At 36.0% G+C, this 18,947-nt stretch overlaps 1 protein-coding gene and 1 long non-coding RNA gene across 2 annotated transcripts in view; both read left to right on the forward strand.

Annotated features, from left to right (window-relative positions):
• Window positions 1-18,947, forward strand: part of LOC134803991 (uncharacterized) — a 274,246-nt gene that overhangs the window by 37,797 nt on the left and 217,502 nt on the right. The window lies entirely within an intron of this gene.
• On the forward strand, window positions 11,607-18,375 carry LOC134805143 (uncharacterized). The gene is made up of 3 exons (XM_063778444.1): window positions 11,607-11,758; window positions 17,451-17,511; window positions 17,594-18,375. The coding sequence occupies exons 1-3, from the start codon at window positions 11,651-11,653 to the stop codon at window positions 18,178-18,180; spliced, it is 756 nt and encodes a 251-aa protein (XP_063634514.1). The 5' UTR covers window positions 11,607-11,650; the 3' UTR covers window positions 18,181-18,375.

Raw genomic sequence — 18,947 nt, forward strand, 5'->3', positions numbered from 1 at the left:
CAGAATAATTATTCCTTTTTTCTCATGTTAATAGAAGGAGCTTTATAAGATCAGTCCGCAGTTTGATTGTCGGTATCTATAGGTACAATGTATAAGTAAAAAAATACTATAAGTGTCTCGTTTTAATGAGATCTCTTTTGTCTAGTTTTATATGCAGTGTTACGGATTTATAACGATATTATAATTCAAGGATCTTTACGGGAGAAAATACAGGAAGACTTCATAGACGAAATAAAAAACACTTGATTCTGGCTCCACAAATACACCTTTATAAACAATGGATAATGGTAATTTTATCTAAAGACTAGAAAAACCCTATATTAGATTTACCGTGAAAATTATGACCTCGACCTTTAACTTTAACTATTTGTAATGTTAACGCCAACAAATTTACTACGTCCAAACCGTTTTCGTACATGAGTTCATATAATACATTGAGAGTATTGAGACCATGACATGAGTTCGACATATAGTCCAATAAACTTATTGACACTCATGTACGAAATGTCGTTTGTACGAAAACTGCACTAATCCCAATAAAGCCTATTATCTCCACAGGGACCCGAAAGGACCTGAGGCGACCGGGAAAGTGCTAAGATATGAAATATGTACTTCAGATTATTTTAATAAGATTAGTCGAAACAAGGTTCAATAAGTATGGTTTTGTATTACGTCCTGAAGTTACTGTATAAATCACAAATACAATTATAAGCATTGCGTACGCTAAACGATTAAGCTTGGCTGGGCTACAGGACCTCAATTTATATCTTTGGTAAAATGCCTTATGATATCATCTAGCTATTGAAACATTCATTGAGGTAAAACGAGCAAGATATTACGTCTCCGTTACTTTCCTTGCTTTGACTGGTCGCAACATGTCACGAGCAATTTTCACCACCCCTTCTTACGTAGTTACACGTTCCAAGTAAAGGACATGAACTTGAAGATTCGAATAAATTTAATACTAGTAAATGAACGCCTTGGGAGGAATTCCAATAACAGAAAATTCAACAACTTACGGTTTTTACTTAAATATTGAAAGGAGTTTTTCTTAGTGAAACAACATTTTGGTGGTGGTGGTCAAAAGTACTTTCGACTTCATACCATTCCTAAGTCCTGATTTTCAGTTTCATTGGAACGGCTTATACTGGTAGGGATATAGGATGTTACCTACTGTTTTAATTATGTTCAATATACACGTATGAAGATACTAATAATAGATCATATTGCCGAAACTGCGACTTGTAGTGGGCTTGAAAATGCGCATCGAAATGTTTTTAGCTGATTTGGGGTGATTAGCCAAGGTGACGTTCGTTTACCGACAAACGCCAATAGTATAGTAAAAATATATCACGATGACAGATGCGATGGAAACGAAGCAATTTCCATAAATTAATTAAATTTCGATTGGCGTTTTCTATAAGCGATGTCGTCTGGCTAGGCCCACCGAAATGTTAAAGATTGTAATAGTATTGCAAATAGTAAAAAGTAATGCAACTTCTCTGATAACAAACACTTCTTCAGCTTCTCGTGCGTGTTTGTATTTGTACAATTTGGGTTGAACGGAGAATCAATGGCCAAAATGAAACCCAGTGATCGAAATTGTATACTTATTCTAACTTGCGATTACAACTTACTAATAAAGGTGCACTTTTAGAAGATACGAACCAAATAACTGTTTCAAATATAAAATATTTACGTTAAATAAATGATTAAGTAGCATAATTAAACCATTTTCTTGATGAGGATGGTATTTAATACTTTGGCTATACCAGTATGGTCCGTCTGTTTTGCTTTCTACCCAAGTTCACACATTATTAACTAAAACGGGTTTAATCGCGTACTTACGCGAATAAGACAAGTACAGAATCACCCACGACGCACGTTTCACGAATGTAGAAATGGAAAATTTCTCTCCATCTCATTTCTATATCTGGTTATACCGAGACTCTCGATATAGCCAGATATAGAAATGATGATATTCATTTGACAATTTTCCCCGTAGCCCCCTTTCTAGTAGTTTTTTCGAGACCACGTACACAATATGGCAGAAAAGTGGGATGCAACTTGTACTTATTTACGCGAATAAATCCCGTTTTAGTTACTTCCTATATTTATGTTTACAGATCTGTAAAATGTATACGAACGACATACTTATAAGTTCATATTGTCTCTAGAATATGACAACAGACTCCCTTTAATGTGTCTACTTAACAAGACTGGACCCACGCTACGTTACCTACCCTACACACGACTACTTAAGTTTACGCGAAGTGCCTTCTATATCTTAAATCATTCTATTAAATAGCACCTTTGGAAGACAATCACATTTTGAGGAGGGGAGGAGGGAAAGTATTATATTATTGGTGCCCGTTCACTTCGCAGTTTTTTAACTGTTCTGCGTCGCTCATCTTAATTTATTAAGGGCAGAGATGTCACACGAGTATGCAGCTATATGCCGCAAAGTGAATATGCCCCAAGGTGGGATAGTATGTACATGAGGAAATCTGAATTCTGCTTGACGTATTTTAAGCTCTCATTTATACCAGTTTCCTAAGTTTGGGGCGCCGATTTCAAGGTAATCAAACAGTAATGCTATAACCAGTAAGTGGTAGGGATGTTTCTTGGTTGTAGGTACTATACAGATGTAGTGCATAATTGTTTTCCATCGAATTTTCTCGGAAACATTTGTCATGCTACTTCAGTCAACCTCAGTACTGTTTGTACTGAGGGTGTACGTTTCCGTAAAATTACGATGGAAAACAATTATGCACTACATCCGTAACAAATTGTCCAACAATATTTCAACATATAGTACCAGTCGATGATTTTTAATAATAATAATTATTATATTCTAGCTAGAGGGTAAAAATTAATCTTCTATTGTCACCGCTTGGTTATGGAGTTTTAGTGAATTTTGAATAAGATTTAACTCTTCACAAATGATTACTACAGGATTGTTATTATTGAAATTTGGTTGTCCGAATCAAAAACTTATTGATTTGTGTTTATGTAATGGCGACAAAAATACCTACTTTGTTGAAAACGAAGCCTGGTCCAGAAAAGCTTTAGGTAGTATATTAGTGTAGTAAATGAAGCAAGTTGTTGTATGGAGACCCATGCATTAATTTCTCAGTCGATGAAATTTAGCTTGGTTATTGTATAGTATGAGTCGAGACTAACATTATAAATATCCAAAAAAAAAACACTCCTAAGTTAGGTAAAAACACAAATCTGATTATATATTGAACCGAGTAATTCCTCAGTCCAAAATTATTTTACAAAATAAGTTATTTGTATCAGTATGTGATACTAGAAAAAAATCTAAAAGTTTTGTCAAACATCAGAATATTTTTTTATGATACTTCCTTTTTTTGACACTCATTTTCATCGGAAAATTGCTCTGTCATTTTTTTCTTCTTATATGATCTTAGAATATAATTTGGCGCAGTGGGTAAAAAAATCCAAAAAATATGCGTATCGAAATGTATGTATTATAGAACTATTAAAAACTGAGAGTGGAAATTTTTTAGATTTTCATTTTGTAGGTATAAAACGGCAATAAAATGGCATTCCAGTGAAAAAATTAGACTGAGCAATTTTCCGGTCCAAGACACGCCAAAAAATTTTATTTTATGAATACTGGTATTTCTGCTGGGATATTTTTTTGATATTTCATATATTGTTGCAATACGTTACATGAATATGTCTGGTGAAGAAAGTTTGAACGGAGCATTTTTCCGTAAAAAGATATTAACGATTTAAGACTTTAGGTATTTACTTTAATTCTATTATTATTATTCTTTGGAAATTTATACAATACTTTTTATTTATTGATACTTTATCATACTGTAAAGTTTTTTCTGGCTGAGGAAATACTGCGGGGTCCACTATCTTTATTTACTACACTATATACTTATGCACGATAAGCGCACTTTTTGACTTGACCCTAGCCTAATATCTTATCCAACTGCTGCAGGAATCTGAAATATTTATTTATTGACACTAACGCGGATACCGGGAATATTACGCAAAACTCTGTGTAGGGGACGCCACTAGCACAAACAGTTAACAAGCCTCCTTGTTGCTACAATGTCACATTTCGTAACAAATAATCTGTGAAAACTTGTCATAAATCTGTTTGCGGTATAGTATATACATACAATGTGCTATAGCATTATTCAAACTCGATGGGTAGGATGACAGGTGTCATCTCCATATAATTTATAACCTAAAAACGCCAATCTCGTAAAATTGTATTGAAATTCGTCGTAATATCCTACCCATCGAGTTAGAAAAATACTACAGTTCAGCAGTTTGGTGGCAGAGCATTGCAGTAATATTTCCTATTGACACACGAAAAAAATTGCAGAACGAAATTTAATAGGGAATGCAATGTTCTTCCGACAGAGTGCAGCATTAGCATAAACCGTAAACAGTATTTTGTCGTCAGTCGTTCACGTCATAAAATTAAATAATAAAAATTTACGGTGTACCCCTTACCTACATCTCTCTCTCTCTCTACATCGCATTCCGTGATGCGTAAAGACAAGACATACAAATATTCATAATTTAAGTAGAAAATAGACAAGAGTACATTTTAATACAATAAATTAATAAAACTATTGTAGTTTAATACGTTTTCACAGATTATTTGATACGAATAAAAATTACATGAACATGATGCATCATGGCGGTTTGTTTACTGTTTGTGCTAGTGGCGCAGAGTTTTTCGTAATATTCCTTATAAAACGTAATTACAGTATTGTCTCAAACTCCCATGCCTGCAGTTAATCTTGTATTTTAATCAATATTAATATTTTACCAAATTGTGTCCGAGTCTTTCACACAATAAGTATGAAAAAAAAATATTTGCTTCTTTTATAAAAACAATAGAATGAGAGTTTTTATCGCTGTTCGTAGATTATTTTACTCCGCATATTATGCATCAAAATTCTCTTAGGGCAAAATTAGGAGTACACTGGGAAAACATTTTTAAATTGGTCATCTCGATCAAACAACACGTAACGCGTTTTTATTTGCGTCATTGACGTATATCTCAGGACGGGCCTTACGGGAATTACGGGCACTAAAAATGTTACTAGTTCAGCGGTGTCACTCACGAATTCGAGCCAATCGTGCAGTCTAACGCAACTAGTTGCGACCAATCGCGCGCATGATGCGAACTCATCAACCAGTGCCAGTCCTGAGATATACGTCAATGATTTGCGTGCTTATACTATATTATATCACTAACCCTTAATAAGATAATAAGACAGACAGAAGTCAGAATATACTCAAAATTGAACTCCATCATTTTTAAATAAAGCCTAAATCATGATAGTAAATAAATGCCCTCTGCCTTATTAAGGGACTACATTGTAATTTATATACAAATTATACTTGAAGAGTAATAAACGTTTAAAGGGAAGGGAATCTTCCCATTTCGTTCCCATTACTTTTGTCATCCGTATATGAATACATAATTTAATTTTTGGCATTGCGGCTACCAGTCAGAAAGACCTTAAGTGATTCCTCAGTGGCTTGGTTCTGAAGGTTTTTGATTGTTGCAACACCCAACCATGTCTATTTAAATAAATATAATATAATTTATTGTCTTTAGATGTGTCTCGGAAAAGGTGAAGACCATTGATTGAGTGATTGTATTCATGATTACGCATTCCTAATTATTTAACATTACTCTGTGTAGTATCGGAGGTGCGTGGTAGAATATTTATTATTTATAATAAGATTTTTTTAAATTAATGACTAGTTTGAACGAAAGTTTAAAAATAATTTAATAATTAATGTCCTATTGTGTTTTTTAATTTTTATGTGCGTTGCATGTTTGATGATTGCGATTCGTAGAGACCCTAATTAATTTAGGCAAAAGTAATTATAGTAAACGGCAGGAAAGATTCAGATTTGTAACACTTTTGTTATCTGTAAATATTAGGTATCGTTTAAATATTTGTAATAAAGATACCTTACCATAATATTGATGTTTAATTTTTACTTTATTAATAATTTTTCACCCTCTCAGTTTCGTCATGCCCGTCTGTGCAGTTCCCCCCTTCAACCCTGCACCCACTTGGTGACGCCCTTTATTATAAAACAATCCTTTCCGCCTACTTCTAAAAAGTCCTAAGTGCCGTAGACGTTTTTTGTTGCCTACCTTTTTTATGGTGGGTAAAAATGAACCCGTCCAAATTACGTAGGTTGTAAGGAATGTAATAGTACATTATTGTCGAGGCTCGGAAGTAGCTACTTGCAGGCTGAGGATTCGTTTTAAACGGACGACCTTGGGAGTCCGTTTAATTGAATCCGAAGCCAGCAAGTAGCCTTCCAGCCGATTCATATATAGTGCTTTTCTCAAAAATGGTGCAAGAAATATAAATATCATAGAAATATTTTACAAAAGCAACGTTCTTACGTATATATTTTCACAGAAAAAAGTAGAAACAATTGAAAAAATTAGCTTTGCCACCTTTTTATTTTTTTAATAAAAAAATAGAAGTGTATTTTTCTGACGAAAATACGCCAACATATTTGAGACAGCTAAATAGTCGCGGTACTAATCATCTGTTTGGCTGTTTAATGGGCCTGTGCCTTCATTTGATATGGCCATTTCAACTTTTAAAAAGTTTGGAACTCGACAAATAATGGAATTTGTATGCAACATTGCAGTCCCAAAATCGAGACTGCAATGTTTTTAACTTTTTAATTTTTGACTGACCATAAACTACGTGCTTCGCGACCTATTTTTTAAACGGCAAAGTCGACTTTGCCGTCCATTTTTGAGAAATAGTAGATTGTACAACAAGGGCATAAAGTGACCCATTCTTACCCGAGGCAATTTTTTGGTCTGAGCGAAGCGAAGACCAAAATAGTAGACGAGGGTAAAAATGGACATTTATGCCCTTGTTGTACACTCTGCTTTTCACTTCGATTGCGAGGAAAATATACAAAAAATCAATTATTTTAGGTTATTTTAACGTATTTATTCAAGACTAAAGAAAATTGTTCTTGGGCCGGTCGGAGGCGCGGGGCACGCCGATCGGGAGAGCGCCGGTCGGGGGCGCGCCGGCAGGGCTGGCAGTTTGTATGGCAGAATTTGGACTTAATTGCTAAGTCAATAAGGGTCGTAATAGATGATTTTACTTTATGCTCTAGAGCATAAAATGCGATTTTATGTCGTCTACGCACGACATAAAGGTGCACTTTTTGAGCATGAGAAGTGAAAACACGTTTTTAATTTTGTCGCATTGCGTATGTTCTGTCTCTAACGGGCGCACACGCATGGCACGGGAACACTCAAATATTCCGAAATATGTTTTTCCGACTTTCATAACCTCGATTTTCATAATCCCGATTTTTTATATGTCCGAAATATTGAAATTACGACTTTGAAAACTACGAAAGAAGAAAATCACGACGGTGTTATTTCCGAATACTTAAAATCCGATTTTCATATGGACGAAAGCTTAAAGTTCCGATTTAGAAAAAATCCGAAAATATTTTTTCCGAATTTGTCTATTCCGAAAAATCATTGACCGATCGGAAATAAAATAATCCGGTATTCAGAAATTCGATATTTTGTAAACTCGGAATAATGAAATTCGTGATTTTCAAAATAAAGACTTAAACGCACTTTTTTAAGTCTAACTAACCAAAATCCGAGTCGGAGCACCCCACTATCCACGTGGTCTTGTCTGTCCTACCCCTAGAGTGTATGTAAATAGACGGAGGCGCGGAGGGGAAGCAGCCCTCGCCCGCCGTAGCAAAGCTCAGAGCATTAGTGCCTGCGCTTTGCTACGCAAGGGCGAAGAGGCTGCTATGCCCGTAGCGCCGGAGCAGATGCTCCGTAGATGCCCGTAGCGCCCAACAAAAAAACTGTTGCCAGAAAAGTGGCTTAGGTTAGGTTAGAACTGCAACCCCACGAAAACAAACTGTTGCTAGAAAAATGGGTTAGGTTAGGTTAGAACTGCGACCTTACGAAAACAAACTGTTGCCTGGAAAGTGGGTTAGGTTAGGTTAGAACTGCGACCCCACGAAAACAAACTGTTGCCTGAAAAGTGGGTTAGGTTAGGTTAGAACTGCGACCCCCAAGAAAACGAACTGTTGCCAGAAAAGTGGGTTAGGTTAGGTTAGAACTGCGTCCCCCAAGAACACGAACTGTTGTCTGAAAAGTGGGTTAGGTTAGGTTAGAACTGCAACCCCCAAGAAAACGAACTGTTGCCTGAAAAGTGGGTTAGGTTAGATTAGAACTGCGACCCCCAAGAAAACGAACTGTTGCCAGAAAAGTGGGTTAGGTTAGATTAGAACTGCGACCCCACGAAAACAAACTGTTGGTCGCCGAAGGCGACCAGCAAGCCAAAGCTGCGGAGGCGAGCATTTATTGTGCCTGCGCTTTGATACGCAAGGGCGAAGGGGCTGCTTTGCCCGTAGCGCCGGAGCAGATGCGGAGCACGAATCGATAAATTCGGAATTTAAAAAATGGGGATATTTAAAATAGGAGTCACGTGGAATCGGAATTCAAATTTTCGGAATAATGGCATTCCGGAATTCGTGATTTCAAAAATCGTAAATGTTAAATTCGGTGTTTATCACTATCGGAATTTTTATATTCGGAATTATGTGGTTCGCAATTAAAAAAAATCGTCTTTTTGCTATTCGAAAATATACACTTTCGTGATTTTCATCGTTCGTAATTACGACAGTCGGAATTTTGATGGGTCGAGCATTTAAAAAACGGAATAATAAAATTCGATATTCCAAAATTCGGCATAGAATATTTCGGAATTATGTAGTGTACCCGCATGGCACATCTAAATCCATACTAATCCATACTAATATTATAAATGCGAAAGTGTGTCTGTCTGTCTGTCTGTCTGTCTGTCTGTCTGTTACCTCTTCACGCTTAAACCGCTGAACCGATTTTGATGTAATTTGGTATAGAGATAGTTTGAGTCCCGGGAAAGGACATAGGGTAGTTTTTATCCCGGAAATCCCTCTTTAAGGGGGTGGAAGTTTGTATGGGGAATCAATAACCGCTGAACCGATTTGGTTGAAATTTGGTATACAGATAGTTTGAGTCCCCGTAAGAGAAGAGAAGACAAGAGAAGCTTCGTATGTTTCAGAATATTCCAGAACATTCGAAAGTGTTCTGGAATATTCCACAATGATCTAGAATGTTCTCGAATATTCGATAACATTCCAGTATGTTCAGAAATGGCGTGGAATGCTCTCGAATACTCTCGAATGGTCTAGACTTTTCTAGAAATATCTAGCCACCGAGACCCGAGACGGCTTCGAATGTTCCAGAATATTCCACAACATTCGAAAGTGTTCTGGAATATTCCACAATGATCTAGAATGTTCTCGAATATTCGACAACAGTCCAAATTGTTCTGAAATGCTCTCGAATTTTCTGGACTGTTCTAGAAATGTCTAGCCACCGAGACTCGACACCTCACCAGGTACAAATTTTTGTAGGTATATATTTATTTAAACATTATTGCACAAAATACAAATAAAATGTACAAATGGCGGACTTAATGCCTAAAGGCAGACTCTACCAGTCAACCATAGGGCTAAACAGAGATGTAATAAAAATGGTGCAAGAAGAAGAGTAAGTAATATGTTTCACGAACTATTCTGAACTTTCGTCTATTAAGTTAAGGTTCAACTTCTCCTACTTCTTCAACTTTAACTTCTCCTTCTTCTTCAACTTCATCTTCTCCAACTTTTTCAACTTCAACTTCTTCAACTTCTCCTTCTCTAACTTCAACTTCTCCTACTTCTTCAACTTTAACTTCTACTTCTTCAACTTCATCTTCTTCAACATTTTCAACTTCAACTTCTTCAACTTCTACTTCTCTAACTTCAACTTCTCCTACTTCTTCAACTTCAACTTCTCCAACCTTTTCAACTTCTTCAACTTCAACTTCCTCAACTTCAACTTCCTCAACTTCTCGAACTTTTTCAACTTCCCCAACTTCTTCAACTTCAACTACTCCAACTTCTTTATCTTCCTAAACTTCTTAAATTTATCCAACTTTTTCAAATTCTCCAACTATTTCAAGTTCGTCAACTTCGACTTTTCCAATTTCTTCGACTTCTCCAACTTCTTCAACTTCTCCTACTTCAAATGCAACTTCTCCAAACTTTTCAACTTCAACTTCTCCTACTTCTTCAACTTCAACTTCTCCAACCTTTTCAACTTCTCCAACCTTTTCAACTTCTTCAACTCCTAATTCTCTAACTTCAACTTCTCTAACCTTTTCAACTTCAACTTCTCCAACTTCTCTAACTTCAACTTCTCCTACTTCTTCAACTCCTACTTCTTTAACTTCAACTTCTCCTACTTCTTCAATTTCAACTCTGCAACCTTCTTCAAATTCTACTTCTCGAACCTCCAAGTTGGAGTGGAGGTGGAAGTGAAGTTAAGATAGAAAATTAATAAAAAAATAAAATATCTTAAATTAAAAAGGACTCAAAAGATTTTTCGTTACAAATAATGAATGTTCGCATTTTAGACTAATTAGTCACCCATTTTGAGGGTGAAAAGAAGGGTGTAATAAAAAGCAGATTTGTTAAAAATTATGGTACCCAAATTACTAACTCCACGCAGACGAAGTCGCGGGCAAAAGCTAGTACTATAATAAGTACTGTGCCGAAGTGTGCCTGTCTGTTACCTCTTCACGCTTAAACCTCTGAACCGATTTAGAATAGTTCGGAAATATTCGGAATTTATTAAATGTCCCACTGCTGCCGTCACATGGCCTGCGCCTAGATTTCTAATGCTTTTGATTTAGGCCAATTTCTGGCCAGTTGCTGAGAAATATGACCAGGTCGTCGGTTGGCTTTTATCTCTTTGGTAGATTACTCTGCCTTTGACGTTGTTTAAAATAATTAACTAGTAATAGTTATTTGTACAACAAGAGATCAAAGTTTGATATTTCTTCGAGTGCTTATTTTGAGTCCCGTGCAAGCGAAAGATTCTATAATAGATTCACGAGCGTAGCGAGTGAATCTAATTTAGAATCTTGAGCGTAGTAAGGGATTCAAAAGCGCACGAGATGTAAATAACTTTGATCTCGTGTAGTACACAAAATTTTTCACCCTAAGCAGTGAGAACATACCTAGAGGGACAGAGATAATAGAACCCAAGTATATCGAACTTGTATTAGACCCCGCATGTTGAAATGACATTTGACTATAAAGGTCACTTGAATGTCATTTTGTCTCACTCAGTGAGCAAAATCGCATTTTGCTCACTGAATGAGACACACTCAGTGAGCAAAATGCGATTTTGCTCACTGAGTGAGACAAAATGACTCAGTGAGCAAAATCGCATTTTGCTCACTGTTTTTAAGAAGCAAAGTACCCTTGTTCGAGCTGCTGAGGTGAAAAATAATATTTTGCTTATCCTTACGCAGAAGTACAAAACTTAAAAGATTCACACCGAAGTACTAAGGTAGCTTACTATACCTACGAGTCTATTTGCCATGAAGTTACAAAGGAAGTAAGCTAATATAAGCTAATGTTGAAGAAAAGGCACATCGTTTTTCCTACCAATGTACTGGAGAAGGGAGGTGTTAGCGGCGCCGGCGGCTCACTTTGTCGCCAGTAGGTACAGTGCGCTAACATGTGGCGGTGGGCGGCGCTGTGGCAGGCCTCCACGCTTCTGCTTGTGGGAGCCACGATCAATATTGGATTCTTCACACGTTCCAGACATTTTTTACCACCACCACAGGTAATAAACATTTCATATAAGGTGTCTGGTGGTAACTTCGAATGATGGATAGTCCCGAAAATAAAATAAAAAATTATACTTCTGTTCACTTTTTCAGTGGAAACTACGGAAATCCTTGTCACATATATTTATTTATAATCATTAAAATTACAGTCGTGAGGGGTTTCGTAAAACTGTCCACTTTCGGAATTGCTCCATAAGTTTACTAACACCTTTAGTTTATGAGTGCGCAATGCGATTATTTTCAGTTTTTTGTTTGCATGAAACATCGTTTTTCATTAAATAAGTAAAAAGAGAAGTTTCGATATTAATTCCACGCTAGTGCAAATGCAATTAAAACAGACAGAAGTAGTTACCTAGTGTAGCCATAAATTGTAATTCCGTTAATTCTACAGAACAACTATGAATTAGCAATTATTGAATTAATTTATACATATTAAATAGAGAAACTAATTATGAATAAGAAATGCGTACTTAATGATTATTCGATATTGTCAAACCTTGCGTTAATACACGCTTTTTAATGAACGTAGGGAATGTTGATCCTCTTTTAAAGGTTTCTGTAGCAAAGTACTTAATGTACCTAGGTATATGTGACGTGTAGAGCAGGCCTTGTTCTTTAAGATAATTACTACATGTATGTTTAACCAGAAAATCATACCAGTAAATGGGGTTGGCAACTGTCAAAGGTTTGCCTAGATGGCGCCATCATAACTTGCCCCTTTTTCTATGAGATTTGGCTTAAAGAGCTGGCATCCAGGGTATTAAAAAAACAAAAATTTGACACAATTCTAGGGATTGACGGGGCAAGCTATGATGGCGCCATCTGCTAAAAACTTCCACCGGCCAACCCCATTGAGAATTCTCGAGTTCTCGGTATATACCTATGAGCTTTATTGAGATGTCCAAGTTTTATCCTGGAATATGATGCTGCGAAAAGGTCTCATGCGTCATACGATATTTTATTGCACGGAACGATGTTTTCACTAAAATGGAACATTTTCAAATATGGGGTTCAGTGACCCTTTTACCTATTTTGGTCTTCTCACAAAACCTTTAAAAATAGACCAGGATGTTAGTCGTGCAGCACTTTGTTAACTATTTCTGTCAAACCATATACGTCAGTAGAAAAAAGCGGCAAATTTTAAAAATGTATGTGCGAAAGGTTTTCGTCCCAAGAAAATACGATGTTCGCGCCTTTTTCTACTGACAGTTGTTTTACAGACTATAATAACCGGTCCCTATAATAAACAAAAAATGCATTAACAAAATATCACACAATTCGTAACCTAAATAAAAATACTAGAACAAGAATGTCAAATATCCGCCAAAAATCGTGTTGCAACCAACTTTTTTTTGCAATATATATATATATATACATATATATTTACCTAATAATACCGCCATAAGTCATAATTAATAACTACCTACAACTCAGAACAATTTAGGTGTTATTCTTTTTAAAACGGCAGAAATGGATACGCAATTACGAAATATTCTACAGAAATTTCCAGAAATCGGCCCGGATAATCTCACCTTAAGTCTTCCGTATATGATCGACCAAAAGTAGGTAGTTAAAACAGTATAACTATAATACCAAAAGCATTTCGTCTTTAATACCTACTTTAATTGGATGGCTAAATATAAATTCATGTTGCTAAAACTGTAATTGATTTTAGTATCTATAATTTGTTACATTTACTTCAATTTGTTAGTAAATTTTTACCCAATTCATAAACAATGCAGTAGGTACAAATAAAACATTAAAGTTGTTTTAGTTCCTATAGGTAGGTACTATGTTAATAACCGACTAGTCATTTATAGCAGGAATTATATACCATATTATATTTCATCTTCGTGTTTTGAACATTTAATAGAAGTGAAATAAATGTGCATTACGAACGCGATATGCGAAATTGTTACTGTTGCGTTTTAGTGCCATATATATGTTATATTTATAATTTTTTTCACATATAATTATTCACCAATGGTGGACAATGTTCTAAGTGTTCTAACTATCATACTTAATGATTATCAACCAGAAATTGTACGCTTTACTCTACTGGTCAGAGACCAAGGTAAATTTGTCATTTTTTCTTCAACAATTACATTAATTACAAGAGCCTCTACCATCAGTTTTAACATTGACATAACGCTCACGTCTACGTAATTTACTTTCTGTACATCTCGCTTCCACTATTGCTCGCATATGCGAGTACGAGCGAGATGCATAGAAAGTAAGTTACGTAAACGTGAGCGTTATGTCAATGTCAAAACTGGTGGTAGCCGTAAAGATGTAATAGAAATAGTGGAGATCCGTTTAAGGGCATATTCGGTATCGTGTTTCTGATTACGAAAAAGTAGAAGAAAAATGGAAAAAGTATGTGGTCATTTTTTCTTCTACTCAATCAATTCAATTCAATCAGAACACGATATATGCCCTTAAACGGATCCCCACTATTAGGTATTGTTACATCCTGTATATGGCTACTACTATTATTAATAGAGTGTCGAACAGCCTTAAGGTAAAGCAAAATATCTTGAGAAAATTGGCCCAATTCCGACAAAATAGGGACTGTTTCCTCTCTAGGGTAAAAAGCTTGATGGTACTTTCACACAATCTTAGGAGCGGACTTCAACAATTGAAGTCTAACTAAAACTATTATAATTTTTATTTTCTCAAGGTGTATTAAACATTTTTATTAGACTCTTTATTTTATACCTAGGTATATACAGACACAAACAGACAGACGCGGCGGGGGACTTGCTTTTATAAGGTGTAGTGATTTGAATTTCATGGGAAGTAGAATTAATCGTCATCGTCCAAATTGAGAAGCAGCTCGGGGTCTTTCATTTACGATACTTGTTCGTTAATGAACAATAGGTAAGTAGGTACCTACAGTTTATTTACTGTAAAATATCGTGTTTACTACATGTTATAAATGTTATAATTTACCTACATGTACACTCGATACGGAAATCAGTATTGCGCTAAGTATCGCAAGTGAATGATAACATTGTGATCTATATGGATAATAGGCGGGGTAAAAAAATCGAGCATTCGTGCTTGCGAATAATTCTTGCGTCGTTAACAGCACGGTAATTGCCAATTTGCGAGTATTTCATGTTAATTGCTTCTGACGTGATTGAATTCGCGCGAGTAGTCGCATCATTCATCCCCACCGTGTGCTCTGAGATTTACCATTTGAATAATTATGTGAATTGGGGATAACTACTGGGATTTTCAATAATTATAAATACCTAAAAAGCCCTCTCGCGCATGAGAGGAGGCCTGTGCCCAGCAGTGGGACGTATATAGGCTGAAATGATGATGATGATGATAAATCCTTCCTTGTCCTTTGCTATAGATCTCAGCTTGGTCGCACATACAGATCGTATTCCAGTAGGCTTAAACATTTCAACTTGCCATATCTGTCGACGCGGAGACAATACAGCGAGTTATTGTTTCTATATAAAATCATTCACTCATACATTGACTGTCCTTCCCTCCTTTCACAACTTAACCTAATTACACGTATAAATACACGAAACCCCTCACACAGAATTTTCCAGCTACAAATTTTCAAAAACAACACATCTTATTATAATCCGGTTACCAGAATGTGTCGATTGTACAACGACACAGTTGCTGAACATCCTTCTCTCGACATCTTTAATAATAATCTACCTAAATTCAAAATTAGCATTAAAAAAGCACTTTGTTAGATATTGTAATTCTCTGTTATTCTATTGTAATTTTCATAATAATATTAATAATGTCTCTCCTCACTTGTACTAACACGATGTAATATTAACATGATTTATGCTTATAACTGTTTTTATTATATTATATCTGTTATAATTTTGATACCATAATTTTGACATATTTGATATTTAGACACAAATTTATCGCATGTAAATTTTGTTCTTAATGTGCACACATATTTAGGGTTAGAGTCCAGTTCAGAACGCTGTACGCCTCTAATATGCATGTATTAAACGCAATGACTGTAACCTGTTTTGTGAGCCTAAATAAATTAAAAATTAAAAAAAAAGAATACCTAGATCGATATAAAGTGGGTTAAATCTTTGTCTTAATACATTGACAGGTGATTCTGTAAGTAAACGATTCTAAAACTATAAAAATTTTTAAAGAAGTTTATGGTACAAGTTTGAAATTATAAAGGGGTTTGGAGAACTAAATGCGTCCGTCTAACATTTAAGTCTGCGCCGAAGTGGACCGCCTAAAGACACATTAATAGTAGATTGTTAACCAAGGGTTGAAAGGCATCCATTTCTGTCGAGGTAGTTTTTTTTTTCATCTTGTGTTTTCTCTCTATCATCTTGAATGTAAAGTTTATATGGTGGCGCTTTCACACTAATAGGTAGTTAGGTAACTGAACGGAACCCTAATATTTCTAAGCCTCAGTTGTCTATCCGTCAATCAGTCAACAGGCTTGTATTTAAAAATATGGTTGGCAGTTGAAATTATCACACAGTGTATTTTTCTATTGCAGGTATAATATATCTCTGACTCGATGCTAATGATACGCATTTTATTGTAATTATATTTGTTTGATTTTCCAAACTCGGTGTGATGATAAAATTGATAGAGTCTGGCTACTGAAATATTACACAAATGTTTGGCGGGAAATTCAAAAAATCTTGGGCTAATAATTATAGTTTTGATACTAGAAAATATTTTTGATTTTCTGTGCACACGTAAGGTACCTAAGGATATAAGTTAAATATACGTTGACGTGCACTCAAAGTCAGCTCATATAATTTCTACCACTATGTAAAGTACAGTCAACGATAAACACATATGTTAACACTTTCTCACCATATACCATTGTAACAAGGCGAAAAATGAAATGTAGTGTAAATAAGACCTAGCTCGATAATACCGTAATATTAATCCATCACCAAAAAAAATACATAAGTACTATGCCAAATATGCTAAATGCTAAGTATCAAAATATTTATAGAGCACCAACCTCCTAATTTGTTTACATTTGTTTAGGAGTTGTAAACATTGCAGTTTTTCGTTATACAACGCTACACGTCGACTTCGCACATTATCGTAATTATTTACGAGATTAAATAATACGAGTAGTTTGCGAACCTCACTCAGTATAGACATTATTATAAACCGCAAACAATTTGAATGAATGACATAAATTGTCAACTGACTTTTAGCTTTTTTTTTTAATCATAGACAATTGGTGATACAACAACGAAATATCTGTCAATAATTTTTGGCTAGCCAGACTCTAAAGAAGAATATACTGCATGCATAACAACAAATAATAAAAACAGCTCAAACGGACTTAAGGAAATAATAAAAAATACTGTAGTAAATAGAACCCCCGAAGAACCCTAGAAGGTATCAATTAAAGTTTATTCACATCCCACGACGATCAGAAATCCTCTTTACGATATTGGAATTCATAAAATAAATGACAGCAAAGTACACGAAATACCTATTTATAACACGTAGGTACTCTACAAATTAAGATTATCAGAAATATTACATCATAAGTATAATAACCTTACGGTAAATCATTCAGTACGAGTAAAGCCGCGTGCCAGGAAGCGAAATACACGCTTGACACGCCTATTCGTAGTTTCTAATAACTATGTTTCTTTTGTTTATTATAACTTATCTAAGCTTAGATTTCTATTGTTTTAGGTCAATTGCTTGGAATTACCAAATTATAGTGCCGACACTTTAGCCCGGACGTTTAATACAGGTAAATGTACTGTTTTTACTATTTCAATCCGTTTCAATATTTGTTGTAAACTAGTACATATATGTATATTTGTTATACTTAGGACGGCGTCTTCCGCGTGAGGTTGGCCCTATGTTTGTCCCGCCCACTACGGCTACATTTCTTAGCAGACCACTGATACATATCAACGAAATGTCGCCTAGGATCGATCAACTCCTGCCCGAAGCTGACGACATAGTGAAGGAGCACGCGAAACTCGTGCAAGATATAAACAGCTTGAAACAACTCGTGTTTGTGTCCCCTTTCGCGGACGAAAACCGAGACTACGAAGATTCAATTTTCCATGAAATTATAGAGACTACTACACTGTTGCCGAGGACGAAGGCGACTACTACAACAAAATCGCCCCCGAAGACGACAAAGGCGAGCTCAATCCCCATCGTTCTCCTCGGAGGCGCCAGCAATCAGCGGCAAGTGGTTAAAAGTCAACCGATCAAGTTTCCTAAGACATCTATAAATTTGGTTGGAACTTCCGTATCGCCATTATTGAAACATCCCTATCCTTTCGTGATGCAAGAGACATCACGGAGACCTCTAAAAGTGTGCATGTCCACCATGCCTACCATGTACGCCACCCCTCGACCACCCACTTTGTGGGAGCGGTTACTACGCTCCATCATCCCCAGATAGTTATTAAAAATTAATTTAAGATTAGGTACCGTAAGATAATATGCATGTAAAAATGTATTTTTGCCCGTAGCTAGACGCCGGTCATCGCTATTTGTTACCGTTTCATTACGATGACCGCAATAATTGTGATTCAGTAATTAATAAATGAACAGAACGGATCCCATCGTTGTTTTGTCGTGTTAGGATATAGGAAGTGCTGGTTTCCTCCGTTATTTAATCAGCACGGATCGACTGCACCGGCGGTTACCGCACCGCCACCGTGTGCGCCGCACATTGTTGTCGCCGATCGCGTGTGCCACTTCTAATTACAGATGCCGATTATGTATTGTCTATTTTTTACACTTTTACGCGTCGGAATGGAAAAGTTGAACGTCTTATATGTTGTGACGAAACTGACTTTTCAATGGTTGGTATCGATTTTCACAGCGGAGCCAATTTTCTGGAGCCAATTTTAACAACTATTGCGTTCTTTCACGATCACGATCAATGAAAGGAACGTACCGCTGAACAATTAAACTGACTCACGGTCTATTAACTTGTAGGTAAGTTTTATAATTAGTCATAATAATAAGGCGCGTGTTTCAGCGAAGTTACCTATTTTAACGTGGTAATGAAATCATTCACTGGGAATGAATTAATCTGATAAAGCAATAATAAACAAACGCGAAGCGTTAGTGACGCACTGCGCGGTAGTGAAAGTCATACTGTTGTTCCCGGCTGAGTTTTATACGTAGTTCGTCCGGGGCCTTGCATACCATCGCGGTTAA

Source organism: Cydia splendana, chromosome Z (assembly GCF_910591565.1).
Source record: "Cydia splendana chromosome Z, ilCydSple1.2, whole genome shotgun sequence".
Lineage (NCBI taxonomy): Eukaryota > Metazoa > Arthropoda > Insecta > Lepidoptera > Tortricidae > Cydia > Cydia splendana.

Coding starts and splice junctions, on each gene's coding strand:
- LOC134805143 (XM_063778444.1), top strand. CDS start 11,651: ATGTGGCGGTGGGCGGCGCTGTGGCAGGCCTCCACGCTTCTGCTTGTG. Junction 11,759..17,450: donor ATTTTTTACCACCACCACAG/GTAATAAACATT, acceptor CTATTGTTTTAG/GTCAATTGCTTGGAATTACC. Junction 17,512..17,593: donor AGCCCGGACGTTTAATACAG/GTAAATGTACTG, acceptor TGTTATACTTAG/GACGGCGTCTTCCGCGTGAG.